Raw genomic sequence first — 20,756 nt, 5'->3', positions numbered from 1 at the left:
TTTTGGGGTTACTTGGTAAATTAGGTGTGTGTTGCCTCCCAAATCCAAGTAGTCCATTAGGCTGTGTGCTGCTCTCTTAGTAATAGGAGGGGCCAGATGTCAAAACTTATCCTTCACTTTAGAAGAGATCGGATCGCTCAACATGCCCCATACCCTTTGACTCTCACCAAGGTGAGAAAAATTCAGGCTTCTGAATTTTTATGGGATTTATCTTATATCCTCTGGCAAGAGTCTCTCTTAGCAATTTGTCTGTAGTAGCTGCTACTGCTGCTTCTTGCTCAGCAGGTCAGGCAAGCGTGAAATCATCAATGCAGAGAGCGAGTGTAATGTCTAGTGGAATGAAAAGGCAAGCAGGACCCCTGCAGACTAGATTAGAGCTAGAGAGTAGATACAGCTTTGAGGTGGGAGAGTAAGGATACATTGCTGGCTCAGCAAACTGCTTTTACTGTGCTATACTGTTTCCCTCTGCTATAATAACAGGTACATGGGTATGGAGAATAAAACATTCAACAGATCAATAGCTGAAGCCAGATGCCAGGGTATGTGTTCTGTCTCATTAATGAAATTACAGCTGGAACAGTGGCTGCTGTTGGAGCCACAACCTTATTAATTTTGGCATACTTCACTCTCAATCTCCAGAATCCATTGGCTTCTGCATACACCACATAGGTGAGCTGAATGCAACGTGGAAGTCGTCATTATCTTTACATCTTTCAAGCCCTTGATGTAGGCAGTATTATTTTTGGTTTGCTGTATTGGGTGGTAAAGGCAGTTTTGCTGGCTTCCACTTGACCTTTCCTATCATGATAATCCTTAATTATGGGCCAGGAGACCAATGTGTGGATTCTGCCACTTGCTGAATATATCTGTTCTCGGTATACATTCTGGAACTGAGGAAATAATCACGTAGCAGATTAGAAGGTCTGCTGTATATCACTAGCAGCCACTGGACTTGAGCCTGCTCCTCCCCCATGCCAATGAGATCACCAGCCTGCCCTTACACTGAGTTTCTTAAATACAGAAAATATGGCTATTGCTTTATTTCTACCTTTTAAATCTCTGGCAACCAAAACTGCATTGATTACCTCACTTAAGTCGAGTTTTTACTCTGACTGGTGGATCACCATGGCATTTTGGTTTTCTAAGAATTAGCATCAGTTCACAGCTAATGTCCAGTAGTTTCTGAGAAGTGATTTCTCTTTTTCTAATGCACAGTTACCCTAATAAACATCTCTAGTGAAGACTAGTAGGAAGATTCATTACATATATTTTTAGTTGTGTGGTAGAGTCCTTCCCCAAGGGGCTCCAACCTCTGCCTTATTCAAGGGCCTCTGGTTCTATAAGTTGGTTCAATTCTGGAAATTGGTCGAAGGATGGTCGCCGTGTTGTGGTGTTTCTGGTTCTGTTTACCAGAATCGGAGCTTTTTATTCTGCATATACAAATCAAGTAATCTATTTCCATTTCAGGGACATCGCAGTCAACTAGCCAATCCAAGATCGTGTGGGTCAAACTATTCTGATTGCTGCCTCAGCTCTGTTGCCCTTCATGGCAACCACATCCACTTTATTTTTGGTCATACATTCAATTGCCGCTGTTCAGCCCCCATACCTTGGAATCCATCATTGTCGTTGAATCAGGTAGTCTACTTGGAAGATGGTATTTCCCACTGTCATTCCTAGCTTACAGAGAACAGCCAGGGGAGCCCCAGCATCCCTGAAGAGCTCCGCTGATGCTGGGGCTCCCCTCATGACTGTATTTTTCACCGTCTTGGTGAAAGGAGACTCTAGATTCTCCTGGGGTACAGCAAGGGAGTGGATGATCAATCCATTTGATCATCCACTCTGGCACTGCTCTCTCTCTAAGCCTCTGAATACCTTCCTTTAGAGCACGCCCAGGAAATTCCAGAAGTCCAGCCTCACTGGACGCTACACTTGTTTTATTCCATCCTAGTTTTCTGACATTCATCTTTGAGGCCAGGTTTCAGGCAATGAGCCAAGCAAATTACTACGGCCACTCCTGGCCACTATGTAGAACATTAAATCTAGAATTTCTTAGTGAGCCCATATCAATAAGCTTAGCTTAATTCAACATTGTATTCCATAAACCCTGTTTCAGTACTTTATGATCTATTCCCATATACATTCTCTAGGTTTCTGATGTAGTTTGGATATGTGTCTCCTCCTAATCTCATGTTGAAATGTGACCTCCAGTGTTGGAGGTGAGCCTAGTGGGAGGTGTTTGGGTCATGGAGCAGGATCCCTCATGAATGGCTTGGTGCCCTCCCCATGGTAATGAGTGAGTTCTTGCTCTGTTAGTTCACGCGAGAGCTGGTTGTTTAAAGGAGGCTAGCACTGCCTCCTCTCTCCCTTGCTCCATCTCCCACTGTGTGACATACCTGCCCCCCTTTGTCTTCTGTCATGATTGGAAGCTTCCTGAGGTCCTCACAAGAAGCAGATGCCAGCACTATGCTCCTAGTATAGCCTACAGAACCATAAGCAAAATAAACTTATTTCCTTTTATAAATTACCCAGCCTCGGATATGCCTTTATATCAATGTAAAATGGATGAACACAATTTCTCTTGATATGTTTTGGCAAATGCAGCTCTTTTGGTGCATATCATGTCTTTCAACAGGTTACATCTTTGTGTTTTATCTTCTAGGACTTCCTGGATCTTAAAGCACTGAAAGATGGTAGAGGCTGATTCTTAGGAGGATTAGCAGTCCCATACAAGGCAACGAGGACCATTGTGAGGACTTCAGTTAGGGGGACATTGTTTCAGAAAGGGAAGGCAGGTTAGAAGAGACTTGGCATAATTTAGTGGTTTAAGGTAACCTGCTTCATTGGAGTCTGCCCTTATGTTCCCCTCCAAATTTCAGAGTCTCCTTCCCAGTCAGTGTGCTGACTTTATAGTAAGAGTCCCTGCAAGGTTGATAATTCAGTTTGTACTGAAATTCAGCCATCTGTAGGATTTAGACTTACAGCTCTTTTTACAAAATATTGGCCCTTTACCTATAGGGGATAAGGTTTTTTTAAGGACAGTCATAGAAACTTTGAGGTTCCTTAATGCAGATCCTACATTTTTCCCCTGAGTTCTTTGCACACTTAGAAGCAACCAGTCAACCCCAGTATTCTCACCAAAATGTTTGTAACAGCAAACACTTTGTCACCCACAGCCTTGCCTTCTCTAGTATTTATCTACTGTTGTCTATGGATGATGATTTAAATAACTTTTTTCACTGCATGGTGACATAGAATAGTTATGTTCCCTTTATCAGTGGAAACAGGGTTATTAATGCCTTGAAATCTAATCAGATCAGAAAACCAATTCTATGTGGCCCAGAAGCAATTCAGAGAACCTATTTAGTTTCTGTTCTTGTGGATCAAAATTCTGTATTGGTTAGGGTTCAATCAGGTATGCTGAACCATTATGAGTGCTATAAGTTTTATTATGGGTATTAAACCTTATGTGATCATGGGAGCTGGTTAAGCAGCTATCCCTGAGTCAGCCTCTGGTCCTGAAGTCAGCAGTACCAGCAGTGAGAAAGGAAGATGGGTGTGAAGTGTGGGAGGGTATGGATGAGCTGGAAGCTGCAAGGATAAGTTGAAACTCATGAGGACAAAGTTAGGATGCTGGTGTCCTGCTGAAAAGCTAGTGTTCTTGTCACAGAAGGTTGCTCAGCAACATGACCAAGAAGCCAAAGAAGCTGTGGGCCAAGTTGTTCCACCGAGAAGATTTAGCAGGAGCTGGGGGAGCTGGCTTCTGCCCCACATCAACAAAGTGAGGTAGCAGATTGCTAATATCATGAGTGAGTTGCAGAAGCACCTGGCCTTAGGCCAACCATCCCAATGTAAAACTGGCTGCTGCTTTATTTCTGCCTTCTAAATCTCATGCAGAGTTCACTTGTGGCCAAACTTAACCCAAAGTCATGCAGGGAAGGGTTGATACAAGGGATGATGGCAATTGGTACAATGAAAAGGCACCCCAACATCCTATTTTAAATCACAACCATACATTTTATCTCATGAAGGGACACATTAAACCTGTATACTGATTAATACAGGCAGGTATATGAGAACGCACCAAGAATGTCTTAAGATTTTTCTAGCTTCCATTGATGTGGTATCAAAAATCATCTCACTTTTTGACTTTAATACTTAGATTGATTAGAATCATACACTGAGGTTTCATTATAAATTAGTTACAAAGGAGATAAAATGCCAATTCGAATACTACACTTGATTTCTCTTACTTACTACATCCTCTTGTTTATAATTACCAACTCCTTATCAACCATCAAATGAGCCCAAATAGGAATGCCTTCAATAAAGTACTAGCAAAGTAATTAGGGCATTAGCCTCCTTTTGCTTCAAAGTCTGTTCTACTTAAATGACTTAGGAGATTGTTAGACCACTTCTCTCCAACATAATAAAAAAATTATCATGTATTAAATATTTGACTGTGTACCAGGTACTGTGTCTAGAACTCTTAATATATTATCTCACTAGCTCTTTATAAAAATACGATGAAAGTTAGATATTATCCTCATTTTACAGGAAGGGAAATGGGGATACAGGTAGGCATCTTGCCTGAGGTCACTCAGCAGGTAAAAGGAGGACCTGAGATTTAACTTAGGTCTGTATGACTCAAAAACATGCTCTTAACCATTTTGCTATGCTACTTCAAGTTCATCTGTAATTGATATGGTGGGGAACACCCAACAATCAATCTGGAGACCTAAAGTTGTAATTTACTCTGTCTAATCATTGTATCCCCGCTGCCTCCCATAGCTCTGACTGAGGAACTAGATTCTATAACCAGCGAGCTACATGCAGTAGAAATTCAAATTCAAGAACTAACGGAAAGGCAACAAGAGCTTATTCAGAAAAAAAAAGTCCTAACCAAGAAAATAAAGCAGTGTTTGGAGGATTCTGATGCCGGGGCAAGCAACGAACATGATTCTTCACCTGCCGCTTGGAATAAAGAAGGTTAACTTTTCTTTTTGCTAGTTTTGTTTCTTCTCGTTTTTTAAAAAGCTAGAATGAATTCTTGCTAGGTCAGTGCTTTCCCGTAGGCTTAGAGGTGAAACTGGCCATTTCTCCAGTGGAATGGGAAACTTGCAGGTGGATCATTCTTTCCCTAATGTTCTGTAGTCTTTAAATTAAGCTTTTATTATTCAGACATTGTTTTCCAATTATTGTTCTGGCAACATTGATCATGCTTAGAAAATGAGATACTTATTTCACTTACATTAACAAACAAGAAAAAAAAAATACAAACTCCTTGCCAAAGTTTAGATTATTTTCCTGCCCTAGTGAACAAACCTTTCATGATCCAAGATCTTATCCAACATCATGTTTATCGATTATAAATAGAGTACTATAATATGATAATTAGAATAACTCTAGAAGGAATTGTGGTTTTTGTGGATGTTGCTTTTTAATGATTCACGTCTAAACAAGATATTTTCACCAAAAATTCCAGATAATTGTTCACTTTGTTCTTGATATTTGAGTATTTGATGATGCTGTAAATTCTCTGATCAGCACTGAGACTATTTTTCAAATACCTGATCAAACACCTTCCTCTCTTGTGTGGGTTAATTCTCAACTGGCAAATTTTTACATTCGTTACTTTTTTTTTTTTTTTGAGATAGGGTCTTTTCTGAGATAGGGTCTGGCTTTGTTCCCCAGGCTGGAGTACAGTGGCACAACCACAACTCACTGCAGCCTCAAAGTCCCAGCCTCAAGCAATCCTCCCTCCTCAGCCTCCCTAGTAACTGGGATTACAGGTGCACAGCACCACACCCGGCTACTTTTAAATATTTTTTATAGGGACAGAGTCTTGCTATCGCTTGAGCTCAGACTGGTCTCGAACTCCTGAACTCAAGTAATCCTCCTGCCTTGGCCTCCCAAAACTGTTAGGAGCCTAGGCATGAGCCACCACGCCTACTATGTCTTATAACACATCATTTAATTTGTTTTTGCTTAACTAGTGAGTTAATCTCAAAATTATTATCATAAAAGTTTAATGGTCTATAAGTATTAGAGGTCTTATATATGTTTGTCTCATTCTTATCAAACTTCTATAATAGTATTATATGTTTGTCTGGTTCTTATCTTTCTTTTTCTAGATTTTCCATGGTCTGGTAAAGTTAAAGATGTTCTGCAAAATGTCTTTAAGCTGCAGAAGTTCAGACCACTTCAGCTTGAAACTATTAACGTAACAATGGCTGGAAAGGAGGTATTTCTTGTTATGCCTACAGGAGGTGGAAAGAGCTTATGTTACCAGTTGCCAGCATTATGTTCAGATGGTGTGTACTAATAAAAATTAATTTAGAGTTGAAGAAGTGCTTTGTCATCATACATTTTAAATTATTTTTAAAAATAATTTCTAATCATACATATGTAAAAATCAAGTGCATTTTTGTTTGATTTCCTCTATATTAATAGAAATTTAAAGTTTCGCTCAAAGGGGGAATTTACTTATTTTTTATTTTAGTTTCAGCATATATGTGCAAGTTTGTTACATGAGTATATTGTGTGATGCTGAGCTTTGGACTTCTAATGATCCATCGTCCAAGTAGTCAACACAATACCCGATAGGCAGTTTTTCAACCCTTGCCCTCCTCTCTACCTAAAGGGGGAATTTTTAAAACTTCTGAGATTAATCCTTTTATCTGGTTCCTGAAACATAAATTTAAAAGCATATTGTACTGAACATTCAAAATCCTCTCTTCTAAGCTTTTCAAAACCCTATACTAAATTACTGTTAATCATATTCACCCTATAGCGCTATAGAACACTAGAACAGAAAATAAAAGGGGCAAAAACCCCCAAAAATGTTGTAGGAGAAGCAACTCTAGAAGAAGAATCAGTAGACCTGAATTCTAGTCCCAGATCTTCATTGAGTGTCTGCCACGGTGCTAGGCGCTGGGAGGTACAGTAGTGAGCAAAATGGGCGTGGTCTTAGTTTTCACAGAACTCATAGTGTAGAGTAGCACTTTCTCAGACGTTAGTGTACATAAGAATCGCCTGAGGATTTGATTACGTGCAGATTCTGATTTTATGTGAGACCAAAGATCCTGCATTTCTAACAAGTTCTCTGGTGCTACTGATGTTACTGATTGGGGAGTAGCAAGGGGTCAGCAAGCTTTTTCTTGAAAGGGTAGTAAATAATATAGGCTTGTGGTCCATATGGTCTCCTTGGCAGCTCTTCAACCCTGCCATTCTAGCACAAAAGCAGCCACAGGTAATGTGTAAACACATGGGTGTAGCTGTGTTCCATTAAAATAACTTACAAAAATAGGCAACCAGCCCTTACTTTGTTGATCCCTGGTTTAGAAAATACGGGTAATTGCAAGCAATTGCAATAAGAATTTTGGGATATAGGTTTTAATAGGGAATTAAGACTGTGCAAAGATCTAGTCTAGGGAAAACTGTTCTGAGGGAGTGATGTTTAAGCTAAAAGTTAAAGGGTGAGTAGACAGAAGGGACAGGGAAGGAAGGGTGTTCATTCAGAAAAGCAACATGTGTGAGATCCAAAAGCAAGAGAGAACATTCACATTATGATGTATTCAGTAACCTAGAGGAATTCCTATGTGGCAGTCAGTGGTAAGATATGTGGAAAGAGTCTTATTTTTAAAAACTTTTCCTTATTTTAGCAGGAAGCCATTGAAGGGTTTTACACAGGTAAGAGACTCATTATTTCATGGTTTAGAAGGATAATTCTAGCAGTTAGATGAATTCCAGATACATCTGGAAGATAGATTCAGTGGGACTTGGTATTTATTGCCTGTGGGGAAAGGAGAAAGAATAGTCAAGAATGATGCTCAAATTTTAGGCTTGGACAAATGGCGAGGTTCTTCACTGAAATGGGGTACACTGGAGAAAGAACTCTTGGGAGTGGAGAGAAGGAAGATGATGAATTTATTTGGGACGTGCTGAATTTACGATGCCTTTAAGGCATCCAGATGGAATTGTCCTGAGTAGGAGGATGTTTGTGTCTAAAGCCTGGTGGTAGAGGTCTGAGTTGGAGGTTGTTAGTGTGGAGATGGCACTGAAGCCATTGGAATGAATTACAGAGCAGCATAAGAAGAGAAGAATGCCTAGTACAGAAACCAGAACACCAAGAGTTTAGGGATAAACAGAAAGAGGGCTTGCAGACAAGGCTGAGAAAGAGTAGCAACATGTAGGATAACCACGATTGCATGGTGTTATTAGAAGCCTAGGGAAGGGTGTGTTTGAAGGAGTGGTTAATAGTGATGTCTGTTAGCAAAATGTCAAGTACGATAAGGATTAAGTTTCAATGAGTTTAATGACAAAGGACTCATCTATGACCTCAGCTGGAGCAATTTTATTGAAATGGCTGGGTGGAGACCAAATAGCAATGGTTTGAAGTGAGTAGGAATTGAGGAAGTGGAACTGGTGAGTGTGGGATGCTCTTTGGAAAAGAATGGCTATGAAGGGAAGAAGAGAGGGGGCCATAAATTAGGTGTTATCTTAAGTCTATTCCAGCTGCTATAACAGAATGCTTTATATTAGTTAATTAACAAACAATAGAAGTTTACCGCTTGCAGTTCTGGAGGCTGGGAAGTCCAAGATCAAGATGCTAATAGATTCTGGTGTTTAGAGAAGGGGTATTTCTCATAGATGGCACCTTCTTGCTGCACCCTCACATGGTGGCAAAGAAAAGGCACCCCCTTAAACTTCTTGTAAAATGGCATTAATCCAATCCCACTTACGAAAGCAGAGCCCTCATTACTTAATCACTTCCATGGGGATACCAACATTCAGACCATAGTCGGTGTTTTCCAAGATAAGAGAGACTTGACCATGTTTAAATGTAATGAGTAGGTGCTAGTCAGGAAAAGTGAAAATAATAGGAGAGAGAATAACTGACTGGGCAAAATCCCTAATAAGGTCTTAATTTGATTATGTTTTTTAAACATGTCTGCAGTCTGCCAAAGGTTGTTGTAAGAAACGAACTACAGAAACGTAAAGCCATATAATTTTAACTGTAGAGTAGCTTTTGTACTTTAAACAGTTTCAATTATAAGGAAGGGGGCATATTACCATAACTTCATTCAGACAGTAAACTGTTCACTGATTTCTACTCAGCATAAATTAATCTCATATAAAAAGTAGGAGCTTTACCTGCAGTTGAGTTGCTTATAAAATTATAAACTGTTACTGTTTTTTTGGGAAAGCTTTGTAGTAATTTTTCCCTGATGAAACTGTTTAGTGTTTGAACTGTTACATGTTACCTTACTGAAAATACCGATAGTGATTATTTAAAATGATAGCAAATTAAACATTTGAAATGTTAACATCTGTCTTTATTTTTATAAGGATAGAGTTCTGTTCAGTTGTATGTTTGTTTATTTGGCTTATAGTTACCTTGTTTGGTCATTTATTCTTATCTAATTAATAAGAGTAAGATGTAAGTAAGCTTCACTAAAGCTGCATTAAAAATTAATCTGAACTGATGGGCGGTGCCCACAAGTTAAGAAGGTGAATGGGCTGGGCACAGTAGCTCATGCCTGTAATCCTAGCACTTTGAGAGGCCAAAGTGGGCAGATTGCCTGAGCTCAGGAGTTCGAGACCAGCCTGGGCAACACAGTGAAACCCTGTCTCTACTAAAATACAAAAGAAATTAGCCAAGCATGGCAGTGGATGCCTGTACTCCTAGCTACTCGGGAGGCTGAGGCAAGAGAATTGCTTGAACCCCGGAGGCGGAGATTGCAGTGAGCCAAGATCGCGCCACTGCACTCTAGCCTGGGCAACAGAGCAAGATTCCATCTCTAAAAAAAAAAAAGAAGGTGAATGGTTTGCAACTGATTCTGAGCGTGGTGTAAAGTTTAAGGTAGATTCTTTTTTTCCCCTCTCTTTTAGGTTTTACACTTGTCATTTGCCCATTGATCTCTCTTATGGAAGACCAATTAATGGTTTTAAAACAATTAGGAATTTCAGCAACCATGTTAAATGCTTCAAGTTCTAAGGTATGTTTCAGTGGGGTTTTTTTTTTTTTAAAAAAAATATAAACTGTTCACTGAAGTAGGAGCTTTACCTGCAGTTGAGTTGCTTATAAAATTATAAACTGTGAACTATTTATATCAGGAGTTGCAAACTACTGCTCTTGGCTGGTTCTGGCCCACTGTCTATTTTTGTATGTCCCATGAATTAAGAATAGTTTTTATATTTTTAAATGGCTAAAAAAACTAAAACGAGTATTTTGTGAAATGTGAAAATTATTTGCAGTTCAAGTTTCAGTATCCATAAATAAAGTTTTATTGAAACACAACCATGCTCATTTGTTTACATGTTGTCTGTGGCTGCTTTTACAGTATAATGGCAGAGTGGAGTAGTTGTGATAGAGACCTTGTAGCCCACGAAACCTAATATTTTTGTCTGGTACTCTACAGGAGACGTTTGCTGACCTGTTTCGTATTATCCATTCTAAAATAGTAAGGGAGAATTTCTAATTATGCAGTGTAATGAAATATGAAATATGAATTACTAAGAAGTTACCCTGTACCTATGGAATTTCTTCTATTTAGGGATGGACCCTTTTACCGTCATCTGTAGAATAAAGCATGTCCCTCCTATTCTTTTTTAAAAAGCATATTACTGAAATCTTCAAAAGGAGAGAGAATAGCATAAAAACTGCCATGTAGCCATTTCCCCCTTCAACAGTTATCAACATATGGCTAATTTTTAAAAAATCTATATACCTCCAGTCTTCCCTACCCCCTTCCCCTTAGTTTATTTATTCAGAACAAATTCCAGGCATCATATTTTAATTGTAAATTCCTCAGTATGTATCTCTAACTTTAAAGAAAAGTGCTGTGCCATCATCACATTTAAAAACTTTAATATCAATTCTTTAGAATTATGAAAAATTCAGATTTCTCTGTCTCATTTTTATGTTTTCTTTTTCTAAATATAGCCCAGATAATATTCATGCATTGTATTGTATTTGGTTGATTTATCCATAGGTTCCCTTTATCTCTTTTGTATTTCCCATGCAAATTCTTTGTTGAAGAAACCACATTAATGGTCCTCTATCTTTCTACATTTTCCTGATTGCATCCTTGTGGTGTTTTCTTTCTTTTCTTTTCTTTTCTTTTCGTTTCTTTCTTTCTCTCTTTCTCTCTCTCTCTCTTTCTTTCTTTTCAGTTCTGGGGTACATGTGCAGGATGTGCAGGTTTGTTACATAGGTAACTGGATCCTGTTAGATCTAAAAGCCTGATTGTATTTGGAATTTTTCTTTTTTCTTTAACTTTTTTTTTTGTTTTTTGCAAGAATATACTTACTGTGGTATTACTCAGGTGGTACATAGTACCTGGTTATCTTTCTGTGATGCTAAGCATCAGTGGGTTCAAGTGATGTCTGCCTGATCTCTGGTTATCAACTTTTCATCTAATGGTTTTAGCAGCCACTGAGTGGCGCTGTGAGAGCCATGCTTTCATTAGAGAGGTGCAAAATGGTGATACCTAAATCTGTCACTCTTCGTATTAGCTACACTTTTTCTACAAAAATGAACTTCTTCCTCATTAACTCTGCATGATGAAAATGCTTGATTTTTTTTCCCTTTCTTTCCCAGTTTTCAGAAAGAGTTGGTTTTCTAGCATTCTCCAAAGGTGGTCAACAAGATTTTTAAGGTATTTTTTTCCCCCAAGTATCACTATAAACTTACAAATTTTTAGATATAATGATTCACCTTTGGAATCATATAAATATGTATATATGTAATGCTGAAATAGTCCTGGCCTTGGGCAGTGAGAGCCTCTTTAAGTTGGTTCCTGAATCTTTTCTCTTAACCCCATTGCTTCTGCTCCTTGCTTTCTTTTGCAGTAAGATAATCCATGTTCATTTTATGCATTTCCTGCACAGACCTAGAGTCAGCCATACCTCTAAGAAGCCCTGCTTCCTTTAGTTTACTCATATATTTTTGTTTTATTTAAACTCCATGTCATTCTATTATAACTACTCCTTCATTCAACAAAATCAATCTGTGGAGAAAACTGCCTTCTAATAATGTACTTTCTTAAAATTGAAAAAGAACATAATAGTAATAGAAAGTAGTTTAGAAAGTTGCAGATAATTACAAGTTCATGATATATCCCTACTGCTTGAAAAGTTGGAGAGAGAAAAAAAGAACATCTGTATCCTAGGATATATCTAGGAATTAACAAACTGCTTTGCTGGGATGATGAAAGCAGTTTGATTGTCTCTTTCTATCCCATTCACTGGCATGTTTTTATACTTTTTTGGTCCTCTTTAGGTTAGAAGGAAAAAAATGACATCTAATGTGCTAAGTATTATATAGAATTGTATTACAGTACTAAGAAGCTAATAAATGTTAGCTTTTAAGATTTATTATTATCTTAATTTAATGAGTGATACTTTGTGAAACCCCATGGTCTTTATGTTTAAATAAAGACATTAAAAGATTTGATGGCATCATTTAAGAAGTTAATAAATAATAAATTTTGTTCACATACATAAAGGGATTATAATGTTAAAATTAATAAAACCCACCTTTATAACCATAACAATTGCATCTAGCTCACATTTTAGAATATATTATGAACAATTGAGAATTATCCCTTTATAGAATAAATGCTCTTCATTGGACTATCTGTTCATGTTCATTTTTTTTGTTCTTTTTTGTCAAGTGAATTTTTTTTAAATCATCAACAATGTAGATGTTAGTAAATAACTAGAATGCTATTTACACAGCTGCCGTGATGTTTAGTACTGGGACATGGTTTCAGTTTTAATGAACCAAACATCTGCTCCTAGAAGAGCCGAAGTCTATTATTGCTTTGGAGAAATGAACGTTTTCATTTACCACCTAGTATTTCAGTCTGCCAGCTTAGTTTTACTATCATTGTGTCTGTTTTTTCTTTTACTAGGAGCATGTTAAATGGGTTCATGCTGAAATGGTAAATAAAAACTCCGAGTTAAAGCTGATTTATGTGACTCCAGAGAAAATTGCAAAAAGCAAAATGTTTATGTCAAGACTAGAGAAAGCCTATGAAGCAAGGAGATTCACTCGAATTGCTGTGGATGAAGTTCACTGCTGTAGTCAGTGGGGACATGATTTCAGACCTGGTATGTATGTTTTATCTAGAAAGCTTTTTGATGTCATAGACCGTGTCCTTACTCAGCTTGGCATGATGGAAATCTCTGCTTCTATTAAAATCAGCCTCATGTAGTTACACGTTGAATATCCCTTATCCAGAATGCTTGGAACCAAAAGGGTTTTAAATTTTGGATTTTTTTGGATTTGGGATGATCAGCCTGTATTACTCATTTTATCTTGCCTCATTATGAGGAGGACTGAGAAGCAGAATCTTTAGTTTCATTCCCCTCTGTAGTCTGTAGTTTAACTGTCTTTGTCAATTATGGACAAATATGGACACATATGTTTACTAGCCGATAGTGGACATCTTTTTGACATTTATGACATCTATGTATTCCTTCACATTTGTTGAAGAATTTGCATCTGTTTCAAAGTTGTCATCTTTAGTCATCATTCTGGGGGTCTCTTTAGCACCCACCTGCAACTCCTCAGCATTAAACTTTGATGAGATATTTTAGTGACCTTTTTCTTCATCCCACCACCTAATCCTACAGTCATAGCCTAAAGTAAGTTACTCAGAATTGTTATATGCAAAAAAATCCTAAATTCAAAAATCTGACTCCCTGGCTTCAACCTCTTTTCCTTCTGAAGCTTTTCACACTCATTAGGATTTGCTGGATCCCTCTTTTAATCCCGGCTTATTTATCCAGGCTCCTGTCCCTACATAGCAATCACTCTTTTTCCCGTCCAGACACTGTGCTGTTACCCCTGACTTCTGTTATGTTTGCCCTGCACTGCCTGGCCATTCTGCCAGTCTGCTTCAGGTGTTGTGCCTGAGACGCTGGATTCATCTAGACTTCTGCTTTCCCTATTCCTGCTGCTTGGCTACTAAACATTATCCAAAAAAAAAAAAAACATTGCATACCTCCGTTCAGCTTTTCATTATCCTCAGCTGTCCTTACACTTGTCCCTATTTCAACTCCTTTATACATTCCTTCCAACAAATGTCTCGTATCATTAACTTTCTATTCAGGCCCTAATTTGTACTTAGCAGATGCTTTCTGCTTCACAGGAAATAGATGCCATCAGGTATGAACAGCTCCTCTTTCTACTTTCAAACATTAGTAATCTTTGTTGTTTTTTTGTTTCTTTTGTTAAGGCAGAAAAGACCACTTCTTTATAAGGGTAACCATGACCACTCCCATTTCATCCTTTCCTGCCTTCTTAAGATCTTGCACTGCCAAGTTCCTCACTCCTTCACCTTGAGTCTCTTTTGTCCCCTCCCTAAAAACGGAAACTAAAACACCCTTCTGATCTTTTGCACCTTTTAATGTGACTGTCCTCTTTCTGTTCTTTCTGTCACCATCAGACTTCTCAGCTTACCATCTCCATTTGTCACCTTTAACCCATTCTGAACTAATTGAATCATATCCTTCTGCTACCACTGTACTATTGAAACAGGCCATCGATGACCCACCCCCAGTGGCTTCATCACGTGGTCTCATCTTCATTCCTCTTCCCACTTAACTTCAATAGCATTTTATATATTCACCTCTCACCTTGCCACATGCTATTCCCTTGGTTACTGTACAGTAATGCTGGTCAGTGTCTTCCTTTCCATTATTACCTCCTTCGCTCATCTTCCTTTGTCTTCGTTTTAAATATTAGTGTTCCCTAGGGTAAATATCAGTCTTTACCCTTTCTTACATTTCTCCAGGGATAGTGAGCTTGTAGCCCGAAGACTGCATTGTCTACCTACAGAATTATTATGGGCATTGTTTTTATTTATATATTTTAAATGGATTTAAATGCCTTAAACAGGATGATTACTCCTTTCTATTAAGGACCCCACTTTCTTAACCAGATAGCACCACATGGTTGTCACCTGGTGGCCACTGAAGTTACCCAATTTGTGACTCTTGCCCTATTTTCAACCTAAGTGGTGTGATCACTTACGATTATCACCCTTGCTTAAGTATTACCATGACTTACGTTGTCTCTGTGGATCTGCTGCCGAAGTGTAAAACATTATTCCCATATCTAATTATTGAACTTCTAAACTTTAAATTTATACTCCTAATTGTTTATCAGAAATGTGTATCTAAATTAGCATGAACAAAACTAAATTCCCCCCAAAGAACTACTCTTTTTCTTCTCAACTGGGAGTGACTATTTTCCCTATAACTCTACTCGACGTTCTAACCAAAAACTTTTTATTTTCTTCACCTTTCCTTTCTCCCTTCTCCTCTCCACTCTCAAGCAATTTTCCCCTTCAGTCTTCTCTGTCTTAGAAAGTCATCCACTCACTCACCTGTTTGCTGAAGCCAAAATTGTAGCAGTTACCTTTATCATTTAGATTCCAGTCAGGAGACAGTTATTTGAACACAGAGGATTTTTTATAAAGAATTGTGAACTAGGTAAAAAGTAGATAACATAGATAACTGAAAAAGTAAAAAGAAAACTAAGATATCATGGAGTTAAAAGCTGGAAGGAGCAACAACCACCTGTAGGGCTGGGAGAACAGGAAGAAAAGATTGCAACAAATAAGACTTAGAAACTTAAAGGAGAGGCCCCCGTGGAACTGAGCTCCCTGGTGCCGGAGTCTCTTGGTAGAGCCAGAGGTGGGGTACATCTGTGATACAGCTGGTTCTCCAAAGGCTGAAAAAACCGCCAGCTGTATTTAGTTGCTCTTAAGGAAAGAAGTGCTGCTGTAGGGATGAGAAGCCTTGCTGGGGTGGCAGTCACAGGAACACAAGCAAGCCCACAGGAAGCAGTTAGGGAGGAAGCAGCCATGGAATCTTCCACGCAGGGCCAGCAGGCAAAGCTGATGCGTAGTGTGCAGAGTCCTTGGTGCAGCATCCCAAAGCAGAGTATAGAAGGTAGGGTTAGAGATGACAAAAAAATGATGGATGACACACCATCCTTGATTTACGCTCCCTTTGCAGGTCCAGTCCACCTCTCAGTGTTGTCAGCTCTGCCTCTAAAATGAATCTCAAGTTTGTCTACTCTTTGTGCACCTACGTCTTACATACAGTTGAGCTCCCTTCCACTGGTCTACTGCAGTAGCTTCCTAAGTAGTCTGTGATTCTGGTCTTACCCTTTCAGTTCATTCTCCACAGAACAACCAGTGATATTTTCTAAATATAAATCAAATCATGTTACTTCCCTACCTAAACTAGCCAGTAGCTACTGTGTACTTAGAATAAAACCCCAAAGTTCTTAACTGGGGCCCATAGGGCAATAGGTGATCTGCCCCCATCTGTCTACCTGATTTCCTACTCTTCCTCTCTTACTTCTTAAGCCCCAGCTATACTGGGCTTATCATTACGAGCACTTACCACTCTCTAATGGCATATTTATTGGCTTACTCTTTGTATTGTCTTGTTTCTTTGCTTGAATTACAGACACATTTGCATAGCATTTTTGTCTTGTTCATCACTCACTCTATCTTCAGTGCCTAGGGAAGTGCTTGGCACCCAATTAAAAAGGTGTTCAACATTTATCTACTGATGAATGGGTAAATCTAGCACTCTCTCCCTCCTCCCTGCCACCTCCAGATCCCAGTAGTCACTAGGACCTGTAGGTTCATATATGTCTCTTTACTCTTTCTGATTTGTCCTTAATGTCATGTCTTATTTTATATTCTGTATTATTTGTTTTCTGGTCTGTTACTGCCATCTTTTAACTGGTTTTCCTTCAGTGTTTTGTCTATTCCAGTCTATATTTTGCACTGTCACCAAAAGATGATTTATGAAGCATATGTCTTTAGAAATTTACATGATGGACTGGGCGCGGTGGCTTATGCCTGTAATCGCAGCACTTTGGGAGGCCAAGGTGGGTGGATCACCTGAAGTCAGGAGTTGAAGACCAGCCTGGCCAACACGGTGAAACCCTATCTCTACAAAAAATGTAAAAATTAGCCAGATGTGGTGGTGTATGCCTGTAATCCCAGTTCCTCGGAAGGCTGAGGCAGGAGAATCACTTGAATCCAGGAGATGGAGGTTCCAGTGAACCGAGATTATGCCATTGCACTCCAGCCTGGGTGGCAGAGTGAGACTCCATCTCAAAAAAAAAAATTACATGATGACTCCTCATTTCCTATAGGATAAAGTCTCAGCTTAGAATCAACTGGCTGCATTGTTCATAGCTTTTTTTTTTTTTTTTGAGACGGAGTCTCACTCTGTCGCCCAGGCTGGAGTGCAGTAGCGTGATCTCGGCTCACTGCAAGCTTCACCTCCCAGGTTCCCGCCATTCTCCTGCCTCAGCATCCCGAGTAGCTGGGACTACAGGCAACCGCCACCACGCCTGGCTAATTTTTTTGTATTTTTAGTAGAGATGGGGTTTCACCATGTTAGCCAGGATGGTCTCGATCTCCTGACCTTGTGATCCGCCCGCCTCGGCCTCCTCACCTGCCTTCTACATAACAGTGTCAGTCAGGGTTCAGGCAGGGAAGCAGAGTCACGATGAATGTTACGGGATAACGGTTTTACTGTAGGAAGTAGATCTTGAACAACTGTGGGAGGAACTGGGGAAGTGAAGGTCTGAAGAGGGGAGTTGGAGGATTAGAGAAAAGTAACAGATTGATGCCTAAGCACTGGTGCAGGAGGACGAGGCAGAGCCTGTAGGGAAATCTGCAGCTGGCATGTACAGTGGCAAAGAGGACCCCTAAAGGGAAGGTTGTGGAAGGGTCGCTGGTAAGCTACTTCCTGTGAGTAGCTATCGCCTCTGTGGGTCTGCTGTTGACTGGCAAGACCTGCAGTTGGGAGGAACAGCTGAGTGAGGACTGGAAAAGAACTAGGATGACCTAGAACTGGCTGAGCACTTCTAGATCTGTCCATCATCCTCTCTGCTTGTAAAGACCTTGAAGGAGCAATGGTAGCTGGTTCACTTCTGCCACCAAATCTTGCACAAGTTCCTCTTTTGGGTCAGCTCTAACTTGGAACAGGAAAGAGATTCTGGGAAATGTAATTTCCAGCTTAATGGATTGGACAATAAATCCATCCACCACAAGACTCTGTGACCACCCCAGTGAACTGCTTGCTGTTGTCTGAACATACTAATTTCATGCCAGTGTATTTGCAGTGTATATGCTGTTTCCTCTGCGTGATGTTCGTGTCTTCCTAGTGAACTTCTGCTCATTCTCTTAAGACATAACTCAAGTATTATCTCCTTGAAATCTTCACTCCCCAAGCAGCAGTTCTGTCCTCTGTGTTTTCATAGTAGTCCTCTACTTAGCATATAAGCAATTTCTACCACATTTTTTTCACTTTCCCCCAAATAGTTCAAGTTCTTAAGGGAGATTAAGGACAGTTTAGCTAGGGATTTAGATGCATATAACAAGTTTGAGCCTAGAATGGTTTCCCAGAAATAGGTTATATACAAAGCAGTGCTGCCCTTACCAAGCTTTATTTGGTCTGATGACACTAGGTGGTAGCAGGGGTTTGTCTGATGGCCGGTTTTATCTTTTGTTAGTTGTAATAAATTAAACCACTGTGGCTATACCCACTGTCTCTTGAGTCCACTGTGACCAAGAATAATGTCTGGAATAAATATAATAAAGCCTGCACATCAAAGAGGCTAACACAGAACTGCAAATTTACTGCTATAGATGGCTGTGGAGATAAAATCATAGTAGTCATCGATTATCTGCATAATGTTAAAAGGTATAGTTTACTCTAACTCTTAAAGGATAGAAAAAGGGCTACTTTATTTGTTTTTTCAGATTATAAGGCGCTTGGTATCTTAAAGCGGCAGTTCCCTAACGCATCACTAATTGGGCTGACTGCGACTGCAACCAATCACGTTTTGACGGATGCTCAGAAAATTTTGTGCATTGAAAAGTGTTTTACTTTTACAGCTTCTTTTAATAGGCCAAATCTATTTTATGAGGTATGTAATTTTTATGTCCATTCATTACTTTCGTGAAGAATTACATAGAGATGATCTACCTTTTTATTATGTTTGTTTACATGAGCAGCAGTTAAATACTTTACAAAAACTTTTAACATTAGGAGGTAATTATAAGTAGATTCTGTAATTAGGGCTTCATTCATGTATCTTTTGCTACATAATCCTTTGTTAAATTAAACGGAAGACACTCTTGCTAGGTGACACTTTTTATAAAATATATGAGTAAGTTATATATCTTTGTTAAATTTCTGTATGTTCTTTTTTGTATAAAGATGGGGAGAAAGGATGGAGTGATACTAAGGACCCTAATTACATCTCTGTTCAAATTAATTACTAATTAATAGAAGTATTAATATGCCATTAAAGATTTGCCAATTCTGTTTAGATTTTACTTGATAAACTTGAAAAATGACCTAACAGCTGTCTTTTCTTTCTTTCTAAACCCTTTTAAGAATAGACTTAATACTTTTCTGAGTTTTCATTCAAGAGTTATTTATGTTACAGTTTGCTTTTATAAAAGTAGCATCACAAAATAAAAAAGTCTTCATCCTTACAAGTTATTCACTGCTCCTGTGCTTGCTCTTCTCTGGTAAATTAAAAAAATAAAGATCAAGAAGAGTCTGGAAGGAGGAACAGATGAGTCAGATGGGTTGAATCCTATGAGTAAGTGAAAGAGTAATAGAAAAACACTATGGTCATGAAAGAACTGCATCCTGAAAGTTGTGAGTAGACAGCCACTTGGATGGTACTCATTCATTTACTTTTTAATAAGTTAAGTTTTTTTTAGGTTCGGCAGAAGCCCTCAAATACTGAAGATTTTATTGAGGATATTGTAAAGCTCATTAATGGGAGATACAAAGGGCAATCAGGTAATGTAAAAACCAACTTTGGAGACAGAGATAACTTTCAAAAAGTGGCTTCATATTATATTGAGAATTATATTGATAACTGAATAACACCAAATCTGTTATTATCTGTGTAATAACACCAAATAACACCAGTAGCTCATGCCTGTAATCCTGACATTTTGGGATGCCAAGGCGGGTGCCTCACCTGAGGTCAGGAGTTCAAGACCAACACCAAAAAAATTAATGTGTAGCAGAAGATACTTGAAAATGTGTGATAAAATTAATTCACTTGATCTTAGAAGTTGGGTGTGACATTTGCTTATGCCATAGATTATGAGTCATCAAATTGCCTGATCTATTTTTGCTTATTTACACTTGCTTTAGAATAGACCTGATGACTTAATGTGAATTATCAACAGCACATATTTAGTACGTATTCACTGAGTACAAAATAGTGGATTAAGCAACTGATGTTCTAAAGGGATAGAAAATATACTCTCTTATAGTAAAGGACACATTAAAGCAATAAGTAAATCCAGTAGTACATACTGAATAGATTAGGACATGAACAAAGATGTTCATGTCCTAATTCCTAACCTGTATGTTACCTCACATGGCAAAAGGAAATTAGAGTTGCATATGGAATTGAGACTGTTCATTAGCTGACCTTAAAATCGGGAGATTCTTTTTGATTGTGTGATGTGAGAAGAACCTGACACCGTGATTTTGATCCAGTGAAACCCATAGTACACTTCTAAATCTAAACTACAGAAATGTTAAGAATAAATTTGTGTTGTTTAAAGCCACCATATAACCAGTAAACCATATATACATGGTTTTCTGGGTTTAATGACTAAACAAATGTTACCGAAGCAAAGAATTTGTGTAAAAGTAGCATTTTAAACTGT

At 38.7% G+C, this 20,756-nt stretch overlaps 1 protein-coding gene across 1 annotated transcript in view; it reads left to right on the top strand.

The window, feature by feature from the left end:
* The window catches only part of RECQL (RecQ like helicase), a 33,879-nt gene that overhangs the window by 4,794 nt on the left and 8,329 nt on the right, over nucleotides 1-20,756 (top strand). The window contains exons 3-8 of the mRNA XM_073020536.1: nucleotides 4,792-4,989; nucleotides 6,135-6,314; nucleotides 9,895-10,001; nucleotides 12,921-13,119; nucleotides 18,813-18,979; nucleotides 19,788-19,869. Of these exons, the coding sequence (XP_072876637.1) occupies nucleotides 4,792-4,989; nucleotides 6,135-6,314; nucleotides 9,895-10,001; nucleotides 12,921-13,119; nucleotides 18,813-18,979; nucleotides 19,788-19,869 (933 nt within the window). The remainder of the gene's footprint in view (nucleotides 1-4,791; nucleotides 4,990-6,134; nucleotides 6,315-9,894; nucleotides 10,002-12,920; nucleotides 13,120-18,812; nucleotides 18,980-19,787; nucleotides 19,870-20,756) is intronic.

The sequence above is a fragment of the Chlorocebus sabaeus genome, chromosome 11 (genome assembly GCF_047675955.1).
Source record: "Chlorocebus sabaeus isolate Y175 chromosome 11, mChlSab1.0.hap1, whole genome shotgun sequence".
NCBI lineage: Eukaryota > Metazoa > Chordata > Mammalia > Primates > Cercopithecidae > Chlorocebus > Chlorocebus sabaeus.
This window is presented reverse-complemented; position numbering and strand designations above follow the sequence as displayed.